Raw genomic sequence first — 12,500 nt, 5'->3', positions numbered from 1 at the left:
GACATTGCCAACATACCACTATCATGTCGTCGACCTTCGACTGGACCATACAGGTTCGCAATAAGTCCATTTGCAGCAACAACACTCTGGAATTTAACGGAATGAACCCTTTTGTGTCCATTATAGAGTACTCGCTGGTGAACTCCTGGTCGACACACTGGTCGCACGGTACCGTCTACGAATCCCCAGCAGTTTTCAAGTGCTGCTCCCTTTCGATAAACCGCATCTGCAAACGTTACTAGATTTGCTGGTGATAGCCATGGCTGGTTAAAATCAGTCAGTAAATGACCACGTCGCGCAAAGATTAAACTGATCATTTCATTCACAACCATGCTGATTTGCGGCACAGCCCTTCCAAATCTTGGTACCAAATCTTCGTATCTACATGGATATGCAAATCGTCTTAAAAGCATGCAGAGAGCTTCATCACTGTAAACGTAAAAACGGTTTTCACAAACGATTTTCTCAGGGGGATTTAACACTTCGAGAAGAGTGTAGATGTCGTGTTTGAGAAACCGAAATTCGCTCTTGCATTCGGCGTCTGTCAAGGTATCGAGGTCGAATTTGTCATATCTCCAGTACGGTAAGTCGAGGTTCTTTGATGAATTCAAGTCGTACAGGAGAAGCAGTTCTTCATCGTCTATGAGGGTCATGTCGTTTGCTAACATAAGTGCATCTCTTGCATCTCTAAAGGTGGCCATTTTCGTACTGAAATACACAAAATCGGCTCCGCGGGTTTACGGTTTTTCCCTTATGTCTGTATTAACATTCGTTAGCCAAAGAAGTTCTTCGCTGTCTGCACTGAGGTTCAAATCATTTGCTGTTAAAAAACCGCTTTTTTAGTCGCTGAAAGTTCCGATTTTGCTGCACATTAAGCACTTACAAGTTGTAGCCAGGTTAGGGTTTTCCTCTCTCGTTGCATTGTGTTGCGTAAGGTTTGTTTACGTACAGGACGGCAACGTCATAGCTCGCGTGCTCGACCTAGTCCTCACGCGAACACAAGTCGCCGTCCTCTTCGGGCCGTCCTGTTGCGTAAGGTCTCTAGTAATTCCACAGTCAAGATGAAGTTTAGTCGAAGTACTAGTCGATAACAGTGGGACATAACAGCTTGTCTCAAAGCTTGACATATTTTGTACGTGACAACGTAGAGCCGGTCTGCCCTTTCATAAACTTCTAGCATTTGAATAATGCGTAATTAAATGGATCTTAAGCTTTTGAATCGCACACACGCGAAAATATTGACATAGTTCGCGATGTTATTATTTTCCATTGTTGCTCCCTTCTGTCAGCGCAAAACCAGCGGGTTACATATAAATTAGCTTCTCAGGAATATTTAGGCTGTACACGTGACCAGCCGATGCCAGGGCCTTTTCCCGCCCCACCCATTTTTTGAGGAAAAGCCCTGGGGACGAGGTTGAAGCCCCTCCAAAAATAAGCCCCTCAAAAGGGGTCTTTGAAAAAGATAAGCCCCGGGGCTTATTTTGGGAATTTTACGGTACTTTCTCAACGATCAGTCGACAATCTCATGAATAAATAATCGCACCGTCATCACAAAATAATAGAAACCGTCATGAACATTTGGAATATAACGAAGTTTGTGTTGAGACCATGTATGAATTCCTCTCAACCGTCATAACATTTCACAACGATGTAGATAGACCGTCAAGTTTGACAGGGCTTTAGAGGAGATCATTTCATTTCCATTTCATATAAGTTTCATATAGGGTTACCCATGTGGAAAATGGATAAATTTGAGTTGTTTTGCTTAAAAGTAAGCAGAAAATATGTTTGTAAAAAATATAAGAAGCATCTTACAGGCCAGTAATCCGATGACCAGCGTGTTTGCTCCAAGAACTAATATGTTGAATACGACCATGTCCATGTAAACGTCGGCCGCTGTAGGTAAGTTCTCTGCAGGAATTTTACTGACGGCCCCAACACCCAAATTGAAAACTGTAACAGCAATGGATGCGCCCATCAGTCGATTTTCAAAGGCGTCTTGTATAGGACGATTCCAGGCAAAGAACACTCCATACATGCCAGCAATGACCCATGCTAAGCCAATATATGATCTGCTTTCCTGCCCCACGAGTATCAAACCAGATGTGACGACTACTTTACGAGACGTCTCTATTAGTTCCCAGTACCATGAACGAGCTTTGTAATTTTCGTAAAGGAATTGCAAACCCTTGATCATTTCAGTTCTTGGGTCTAGACCATTAGGCTTTTCGTCAAGTATTACAGTTCGCTTTCTCCAAAGAACAATAAATGTGGAGAAAGGAAGAGTAACAACGTAAACTAAGGAGAAATATGACACGATAACCAATTTATTGAACGAAGGCCCATGACATTGTATGGTATAATCGGCTTTCAGGTACTTCGTGCAAGAGTCCTCGTTTTCGTCTTGACAAAGTTCCCGGCATGCAAGGGGCAAAGCAGTTACTGTCTTAGAACACGTGCTAAGGTAGGTGATGTACAGGAAAAAGAAAAGATTTCTGTACGTGGTTTCTTTAGCTTGTGACAGTTCCTTTAACTTTTGCTCGATATCCATATCTTCTTTCCTTGAGATAACAGCTCTTCTTATTCCGTAACATATGCCTGCACAGATGATGATGGCAGAATTAATTGCGATTATTGAAAGTAAGTTGGCAAAAGCATCCACTTGTAGACTCTCGAAAAAGCAGTTAATTGGAGCCATCTCAAGTATGTTTAGCTGGAGTACTTTTGAATACTTGCCAATTGCTCGTAAAGATTCTGGCCATTCAATGTATGAGAAGGCCTCAAGCAAACCATACGTCACCTGATAAAATCCAATTGCAATCTTGATTTTGGACAAGAAAGAGTCTGCTAAAGAGCTCTCCCCTCCTTTCTTATTCTTCATCTTATTTGTCCAAACACAAACTGCAATAATGATCAAAATAACTGTGGCAACTATTAACATCTGGGCGACAATCCACGTCTTTGTCGGGCATTTCCTGCATCGTTGAAATTGTTTAAAGTATCCTTTTGAACACACGCTGCAAAGGGGGCCTTTGTAGCCATCCTCGCAAGAGGAATCCATGCCACCTTTGCATGACTTTCTTCCTGGACACTTATGTGGAGATGGTAGAGGATACGCATATTGCACGTCCTCTTTATCAAATGATGGCGAAGATGATAAGAGATTGGCTATGAAAACTCGGTAGCGGTCTTTAAGGCTGTTATTTCTCCATTTCCACCAATAGCCAGGTTTCAAAGTAGCATATCCATTCTCGCAGTTTAGTCCATCTTCGCATTTTCGACACAGTTCAAACATGTGAGTCCGATAATATCCCTCCAGGCATTTACAAGCACGCAATCCCGCATGGGCGTCACTGTTTGTTCCTGTTGAAATAAGTAACAGAACAATACGCCACTTCAAAGTTGCCTCAAGCCTCTGTTTCAAAGTGAGGCTAATTACAAAGCCATTGATGCAAATGAAACTCATTTTCACAAGAAAGGTTTTGCACTTAGCCTCGTTTTGAAAGTGAGAGTTTTTGGATCTGGGAAATGACCTATTCATGGATAAAAATTGTCAGACTGTAAGTTGCACAAAATTCATATAAAATAATAGCCACCAACCAAACAAACACTGGAAACATAACAAAAGTATACTTATTGTAGCTATTTACCAAGAGGACAAGTCTTGCAATCTTGAACTAGTTTTCCTGGTGCTTTATTCAAGGCAACAAAAGAACCGTTGGGGCATTTCTTACAGCTTGTGCCCACATATCCAATATCATCGGAGTAAAACCCACCTAAAAAAAAACATGTGTATCAGAAAAACATATGTATCATATAAAAAATCTTTAGTATATGATGAGACATTCAATGGTTGGAAAGTTCTAGGTCGGTCTTATTAGTGTTTAAAAATATTGCCTTAACTTATTCTTTCTTAACAAATTTTTCGGCTTTGTTATCATATTGAATCCCCTTTGAAAAGCCACCTTCGTATAATATTAATTTGCCTTGGAGTGTCTGACTGTGAAACTTAATATTTTTCCATAAATCTTTAAAACTATATGTTTGCACTTGAAGTATGTTGTTGAGGTTTTGGTTTCTTGATCGCTCTTGTTTCAAAACCAAAAAGACGAGTGACCACCGCACAACAGGAGTCGAACGTAGGACTTTCTGATTACCAGTTCAGATAGTTTACCGCAAAGATATCGAAGACTCTTGAAAGCAAAGGACAAAAACAAGTTTCATATATACAATATTGGTACATAAAGGTTTAAAGATAAAAAATTATTATTTATATAGCGCTTAAACTATATAGTTTACATATTCCAAAGAGCTAATTAAATAAATGCCGACATACGCAAGCAACGTAACAAATAGTACACACAAACAAAGTGAGAATCAAAGAAACAAATAAACAAACAACACAAGCAAAGAACGTGACAACCAAATTGTACAGTGTACTTAAAAAGATCGGGGAAATGACAGTTAAGAGAGAGAGCCTTAAGGAACTTGCGTTCACAGTAGTGAACTGAAGAGATTTCCTTAAACGTTGATTAAACATGGATAAGGGAATGTCCCGTACAGAAGTGGATGTGTCAGGGGCGGATCCAGGGGGGTGGATTGGCTGGCTAGCCCCCCCCCCTCCCCCCTAGGAAAGTCCACCTAAAAAAAAAATTAATACACGGAAAAACAAACGGAAATACGTTGGTCCAAAATATAGAAATACATGCATGCATGCAAATGCAGAACCATCGAGAGAAGTTTAGTTTGTCAGAAAATTTGTGGCGCTGCACCCTGGACGAATGACGGTGTCTTCACCTTTGGCCGACTAGGTTAGTAAGGTATTTCTATTAGCTTCTATTTTTCCTATTTTGTGGCTTTGCAAGAGTTTGCAGTGTTAAGGTCACCAATTTGTCCTTTCTAAATCGCCATGTTTTGGGACAAACGTAGGACAACTTAAGACAAATTAACGTGTAATTTGGTGATCGATTGGTATCAGCCACTCTCCATTAAAAAATCCTAGATCTGCCCCTGCGTGTAGTGAATACCGAACTAGGGTTTAATTGAACATTATAATACAACAAGATGACTACGGTGACAGGACAGGAATGTCAAGTATGAATGGGAACCTCTGTTACCTGGGGGGCAGGGTATGCATCCTTCGGCTCCTTGAGAAGTTATGTTGGAGAATGTGCCAACAGGACATGGCAGGTGGTATGATAAAAAGAACGCTCCGACATTGCTCGGTTGATCGCCAGAAACTTGTCTGAATCCCGAGACCGAAAGAGCAGAAATTAGGCTTCTGGCTGGTTCCCTGTGACTGTTATACACCACAGTCGATTGTGATTTTGACTCGTGGGGATATCTATACGGAAAGAAATTAAGTTTTTATTTAATCGGCCGTTTCTTAGTTTTCTCAAACCCCTGTTTTGAACCAAGCTAAGGGCGTAGCATTTGATATGAAAATGATTTTATCCTCATGCAATTAGAAAAAAAAAACATTCTCACAAAAAGAGTTTGGTCGAACGGTAAATTACGTTAAAGAATAGGTCATACTCTGCTGGTTTGCACTGGGTTTGGTTTATTTCCTTGAATTGTCGTTAAGTTGTGGTTTGTTACATATTACTACCAACTGTTCCGTTTTTTGCATTGGGTAGCCTGTGATCAAGGTAAACAAAAGGGTTTCAAAGGGGTTAGGCGTAAAAGATGAAAGCTTTTTAACCGAAAATTTCACCTTAAAAACTTCTTGTACCAGTTTCCGCTCCTAGTTTCATGGTTTATAGCGTTAAAATCATTTCGGAAGTGAAACAAGAGATGCCCCCATAGATGGAATGAAAAAAAACCAGCCCCCCGGCCACTACCTGGCGATAAAACATAAATCCGTGGTAATAATAGTACTTTTCTTAAGGATTTTTAACAAAAATCCCCGCGTTCAAATAAAGTCTTAATTGTTGTACTGACAGATATATTAAAAAATCAGCCCCGCCTCCACGGTAATAATATTTAATTGTCCTTAGCCTCCTATCCTTCATCACCCTGTGGAAAAAAAACAACAACGACAAAGACGACAATAACAGGGAACATGTTACGTGTAAAAAGGTAAATTAAACTCTCTTAGCATCCCTAAAATATCATTTCGCAAGCGTGAATTAAACACAAGTTAGACCTCCATGTCCAAATTCTCTAATTCGAGAGATAGCAGATTCGACACTCTTTGTTGGAGGAAGTTGTAAGGTGCTTTGTTCCAGAAACAAAACATTTCTATAGCTTTGAACGAATTTAACAGGTATCTCATGCAAGTTCATCAAAAAAAAAATCAGGAAACACATATCAAACAATGTATGGCACACATAGAGCGTGCAAGGCCATTTACGGAATAAATTTCTTATGAAAGTACGCCTGCACAGTTATTTTGATATTGTGATTTTCTGTTCCCGAAAACTGATAATCTCCGGATAATCTCCTCAGCGTTAACGAATACTTTTGCTTCCTATTAATTGAAGATACCCTGGATTCCAGAGGTTATTTTTTCTTACCTAAAACCATCTGATCAATTTAGGTTTCTAGGAAACTGCCCACCTACTCCTCCCCCAAGCTAACATTCACCCTTTCTTCTCACTTAGGGCAAAATGATGGCTTAGGGGAGGGGTCGGTGGGAAGTTTCTCAGAAACCTAAATTAATCCAAACCATCAAACCCTAGGCACGGTTTGCTTCATCCTGAGTATTTCAAGAAGGGACCTCTGGAGCCAGGAAAATTTGAAGGTTGTTGTTTCTGTAAATCACATTTTATATACGTTACACTGTGGAAAAAAAGCTGCCAAGTAAGCTGCTACTGTCTGATCCCGGTGCTGGATAGCCAAGGATAGACTCAGGATTCAATGTCTTTAGATTAGTTCGCAGCAAATATCTGCAAGGAAATAAGATAAAATGATTTTTTTTTCAATATATGCTAATTTTTCTAACAATGTTATTACAAAGTGTTGTTTAAAATGGACAAAACATATTCTTTTAAAAAGCTACCCATTTTTACTCACTTGATACATTAACAAGAAAGTTTATAATATTGCTAACCCTATTGTAGCCTTGCAACTGGACAATTTGCGATTCTTAACTGACCGTGCGGAGCAAAATTTCAATAGCAAATGTTCGTTTTTAAGCTACAAATTGGAAGATGTCCTCGTCCTTCTAAATTTTAACCTGGTTATTTTTAAACGAAGTGAATGAAAACACTGAAACGTAATCTTATCGAAAAAGAGTATTCTAGTCAGGAAATTGAAAATTTTATCACAGGTCAAAAATTGCAAAACAGAGTTAAGAAGGATATAATGGACTGGCGGATATTCAAGAAATTTTGCTTTTAGAGAAGTAAGCGAGATTCCTTTGACATGACAAACGTTTTTGAGTCTGATCTTGACAGGCTTCTTTGCCACTAGCCGTTTTTTTGCGAACGAATGATAGAAGCGACTTCGAGTCAAACGTAATATTCGTATATTCCAGTGTCAAATTGTCGAGCTAGGACTTGCAGTGCTCTTAGTTCTGACAAAATTGTACTTTTTTCAACACGGCGCATTTACATTTTGATTTCACTTTTGAAGCCCTTGCATTGCGCTATTGTTTCTCTGAGCTAATAGAGACTTTCACTTTCTGAGGGCTGTCAAATAAGTAGCAATTCGTTTGTCTTCTTCCTATTTCCGGTCTCCCAAAGAGGAACCCATATATAATAAGCATCTTTTTGTCTTTTCAACCTCGTTTTCTAGGTCCATATTTAAAATTACTGATGGCCTCTTTTTCCGTCGATTCATGGCCCAACCGCGACCCAGCTAAAAAGAGGTATGTACCTAATAAAGAGATTCTTTGCCTGGAACGGTTTTGGCAAAGCTCCAATCGAACGCCACGAAGTTTTCCGAGTAGATACGTTGTAAGAACATTGTCTCAAGTGACGTCAATACCACAATCATCTGTCAAAAATCTAAACTTTTTGCTCTTCTAACTGAAATGTACCCACTCATCACTTTCTCATATAAGGGGTATCTTCTTGGAGAGCCTATACTCGATAAACAGTAATTTTACGAATATGTCTTGCAAGGCACTATTTTTATATATCATGTCTATGTGCGATGAAAACATCATAAATCTCAGTGCCTCTTATATTGAAAATATTCTAAATTATTATGCATCCGAACTCTAATTAAACTTTCTTACCATACGAGTAGCGCAGAAGTCGTACATAGCCAAGTAATTTTTCTTTTGTGATAATATTCAATTGTTCCTTTCTTTCTTACTTAACTTTTATTTTACTTTCTTCATTTGTCATTGTTTTGGTACTGAAATCTTCGTGTCGAAGATAAAGTCAATAACGTTGTTGTTGTTGCTCTTCTAACTATCGTGTACGTCAAGACCTTAATTCCCGTATGATCTGCACATTACCCTACCCTGCCTGTAAAGTAGAATACGTAGAACAAACAGACAGGTTTTTACGAACCCCGCCTTGTAGAACATCACACGAAATTCAGCGCTCCTCTAAATGCGAAGGTACAAAACTGTTATTGTGTTTTAAACACACTGAAGTTGTCATCACTTAAATGTGTATACAAGACCTTTACGGAGGTAGAAAAAAAAAATTATTCCGACAAAAAAAGTACATGTAGTTGCTAAAACGCAATGGGAATAAACCTGTAACTAGGTTTTTGGGTATTATATATTAATAAATTTTCTAAACATTAAACAATTCCATGTTTTTACAAGGCCAATGTATAACTTAACTCTTTTTTATATAAGAATACATTTTATAAGATATATCGGGGTTGAAATTTAACACATTTTAAGAATATTTTTCTAAAATATAAACCCAAGGCCAAAATTTTGAAATGGATATGACTTCGTGTGTTTAAAATTCTGTTAATTCAAAACAATGAAATGTTTTTGACATAACCATAAAAACATTATTTGTTTCGAGTGCGACTTTGTTTCTAGGGTACGAGTTATCTGGAGTCAACTGTACTTATGCTCCAAAAATAAGTCTAAATAAAACGTACAAGCTCAAACCACTGTCGGGAATCCTAATTGCCTTCGGTTCAATTGCTGTTAAGGGATTATCAGACAACATTCTAAAGACAATAAAATAAATGCAAACGAAAAATGTGAACGGTCAGCACGTAAAAGATACAGGTCTTAAGGTGCACCTATCGTTAAAAAACCAAGCCATTTACTAAATACAGAGGACTTCATGTTCGGATGTAAATATTTTTGTTTTCTTGATGATTGTATCTTCATCACAATTCCTTGGTTTCATCTGTATTTTGGTAGACTTTTGAAAAATAAATGAAGCCAAAATTAAGATGGTGCAAGCCCTTCTCCCTAGTCAAGACGATTTGCTGTTGTCACTCTGCGTCGGATAAAGCTAAGCAAGGACAGCAATCACAAACACAACCGTTTTCAGAGTGAATATATTCGTCATAGTTAATGTGTTGCAGTGGAGGGAAGCTAACGACGTTTTATCTGTATAATAACTGTTCGAAGGAGCAAATATTGCCCACAAATTTCTAAACCTCGGCTAAACATATCTGGAAACCCTTCCATTCCAAGTTTTTCTACTAACTCGAAACGATGTAAATTCCCCTAAGATATCCGAACATGTAAATAGTTTTTAGGGCAGCTCCAAATTAACCAAACAAGCTTTTAAAGCATAGAGAAACCCTATTGATACAATTCTGGCTTATTTGGAAGCATTCGGTTGTTGGGTGCCCCTCTCAGTGTAGTTTCTTGATAGTAAAGTTCTTCGAGTTGAATAAGTTGTTGGTAAGCTTAGCCTACAACTACAGTAGAATATTAACTACCGCTTATCATACATGAACATCGTTCAGCAAGAAAATTGTAATCGAAACAACGGCGGCTTAAAAACTAAGACAAATGCAATACTTACATCACACCGATAAAATAGTTATAAAGAAACATGACTCCACTTGGGATCATTTTCAAACGGTTGGCGCTCAAAAATCTAAGTTGAGGTAAGAGGGATCATTTAAAATCAATACGCCACCTTCGAATTATTATGAATCCTGGCTGCTAGTTGCTAAAGGAAATAAGATAAAAGGAAGAAATTGCGTTGAGATCGAGGGATTACAGATTCTTTTGTTTTGTTTTACCCTCAAGCTAGGAGCCAAGTATGAATTTTGATAGAGTAAAATCTCTATTCAGTGGACACCCTAGAGACCAAGGCCCCTGAAAAGAGGTTGGACTGGGGTTTGTTAATAATTAACCAATAAATTAATCATTTCTTTCTATTCCGCGGCATTTTTTTTATTATTTCAAGGAGTTAAATAATGTACAAAAACAAAATCATCTGTCATCTGTCAATCTGTGATATTGTGTGTTGAATTCCAGACAGTGCAACACATCCATTTAAGTGAGATAGTTCCTGATGTGAAAGGTGTCATCATTTTGACTAGTGTACACTTGTCAACACAGTGCTAAGCTGTCCCCTAAATGGAAGGTAACGAGGGTTTCGGGACCCAGAAGAAGTGCCCCTTTCCCCTGAATAAAGGTGTTCCTTCAAAAGAGGTCACAGATGAAAAAGTTATGTGAACATTTTTCCGGGACAAATTTTGTGTCACCTGAAGATGGTGTCCCTTGAATAATACAGGTGTCCCAAAGGTTCCACTTCTAACTAAAAGGGAATTTTCATTTCTACGTCTGGATGAGTGTTACATTACTCTGGATGACATGTAGAAGGACGACTGATAGTTATCTTATGGTTAATACTTACACGTAAAAAAGATCTCTGTTTCCGGAAAAAGTCACGTTTGATATCCTAGATAAGTTGTTGTTTTGTAAAAATCTGGAAGAAACATATTTTGTTAAACTAAACATCAAGATACACTTGTCTAAAAAGATTTAATGCCCTTATTTCACTTACAAATATTTAAGAGATCTTAGCTTTGTGAACGCCCCATCCGGTAAAAGACTGATCTCGTTTGATGATATGTCCCTGTAAGAAATAAGATACCCGGCTTTTTCACTGACAAATACGTCTCTAATTTGGCGACGAGAAAAAGAAAATGGTTTTATAATGAAAGAGTCGTCATCGTCTCTGTTTAGAAAAAAAATCTGCAATCAAAACTTTTTGGAAAAAAAAATCAAAACATAAAGTTGTTTTTTTGGTTTATGGTGTTTAGCAGTTCATCTGAATCCCAACCCTTATTCTAGAGGAGCGTTCCAGACATTTCACAAAATAGTTTATTAGACTTTAATCCTTATAGACTACACCACACGTACGGCGTATTATTCTTTCTCTTTTCCCTTTTCCCTTTTCCTTTACTCCGGTGATCTTGACATCGCACTTGGTGAATTAAGCACACAAATATACTGAAGCCCTTCTGTGTGCATATATGGGTAAATCTCCCGGCTCTTCTCGTTCCCGTCAATATGGGAAGAGAGCCTTTTTCCTCCGGAGAAATGACTCAGCTTTATTGTAGGACGTTGATGCCACTGCCATATCTGCAAAATCGTGCTGGCCCTTTCGTGACAACTGCGTGACGTGATATTATTTTCTTTTCATTTGTATTGCAATATGTGGTGCGACTGCTTTTTTGCGAACAAATACTTTGGTCTAATTAAATAATTTAACAGTAAAACTACCCCTTTTACCATGAGCTGTACGATCAGCCTTGCATTTTGTTAAAATTCACACGCCTACTATTTGTGCTGTTGGTAAACTCATGTTGACTTACAGATACTCAAGGTTTGGCACGTTTGCAAGCAATCTTTCAGAAAGCATTGTTAGGAAATTTGAGGACAGATGCCTGGAAAAAATCAGCTAAACTTATTGTTCTGTCGTGCTGTTGTAAGAATCCTACTCATGCTTTAAAAAATAAACAGGTTTTTCAGATAAGACGGTGCTCAATTAGTTACAATTAAAGAAGAACTATCAAAAGTTTTTTTCTATCCGTCAGTCAGTTAGCGAATTAGTACAGGCAAGTAATAAGTGGCGTTAGCTAGTTGGTTAGTTTGTTAAAATAACTACTCCGTTCTAAATAACATAACAGTGGATTAAAAAATAGAAACGTATATCCTGCTAAACATGATAATAATAATAATAATAATAAGAAGAAGAAGAAGAAGAAGAAGAAGAAGAAGAAGAAGAATTAAGAATTTATATGGCACAGTTTTCATGACGAGATGATAAATAAGAATTACGTCATGTGTTATGTACAATATCAAAAAGCCTTATTAAGAATAAAAAGCGTTACTAATAAGTGCGTCTTTAATTTTTTTTAAATTGTCAACAGAATAAACATGACATAGACTGTAGCCATTTTAACTACTCACAGTCTAGTAAGAGCAGGTACTTTATCAAACAAGCCATCAGGCAGTGAAGTGTCGTAAAAAACGTTTGAAGACAAGTCCCTGCAAGTGATCAAGAAGCGTTGTCTTATCGAATACTTAAGAGTGAGTCTCCCTAAAACCGGTCCACTGCGTTTCGGGTCGGACAATCAATTTCCTTTAAACTTTGCCCATGAAT

At 38.0% G+C, this 12,500-nt stretch overlaps 3 protein-coding genes across 3 annotated transcripts in view; all 3 read right to left on the bottom strand.

The window, feature by feature from the left end:
• Nucleotides 1-1,045, bottom strand: part of LOC140929950 (uncharacterized) — a 1,421-nt gene extending 376 nt beyond the window's left edge. Inside the window, exon 1 of the mRNA XM_073379629.1 lies at nucleotides 1-1,045. This exon is cut by the window's left edge and continues 376 nt beyond it. Coding sequence (XP_073235730.1) covers nucleotides 1-701 — 701 coding nt within the window. The 5' untranslated portion in view covers nucleotides 702-1,045.
• Nucleotides 1-3,760, bottom strand: part of LOC140930876 (uncharacterized) — a 16,948-nt gene extending 13,188 nt beyond the window's left edge. Inside the window, exons 1-2 of the mRNA XM_073380588.1 lie at nucleotides 3,651-3,760; nucleotides 1,816-3,363 (exon numbers count right to left, since the gene is read on the bottom strand). Of these exons, the coding sequence (XP_073236689.1) occupies nucleotides 1,816-3,295 (1,480 nt within the window). The 5' untranslated portion in view covers nucleotides 3,296-3,363; nucleotides 3,651-3,760. The remainder of the gene's footprint in view (nucleotides 1-1,815; nucleotides 3,364-3,650) is intronic.
• Nucleotides 3,761-6,708: 2,948 nt separating this feature from the next.
• On the bottom strand, nucleotides 6,709-11,871 carry LOC140930875 (uncharacterized). Its single transcript, XM_073380587.1, has 6 exons — nucleotides 11,710-11,871; nucleotides 10,896-10,967; nucleotides 10,746-10,817; nucleotides 9,903-9,977; nucleotides 9,016-9,087; nucleotides 6,709-6,887 (listed from the first exon to the last, which is right to left on the bottom strand). Exons 1-6 carry the CDS (start codon nucleotides 11,754-11,756, stop codon nucleotides 6,776-6,778), a joined length of 450 nt encoding a protein of 149 aa, XP_073236688.1. The 5' UTR covers nucleotides 11,757-11,871; the 3' UTR covers nucleotides 6,709-6,775.
• Between the last annotated feature and the right edge of the window lie 629 nt (nucleotides 11,872-12,500).

This window comes from Porites lutea, chromosome 3 (assembly GCF_958299795.1).
Source record: "Porites lutea chromosome 3, jaPorLute2.1, whole genome shotgun sequence".
Classification (NCBI taxonomy): domain Eukaryota; kingdom Metazoa; phylum Cnidaria; class Anthozoa; order Scleractinia; family Poritidae; genus Porites; species Porites lutea.
The sequence above is the reverse complement of the archived record's forward strand: the minus strand, read 5'-3'. Positions and strand labels throughout refer to the sequence as shown.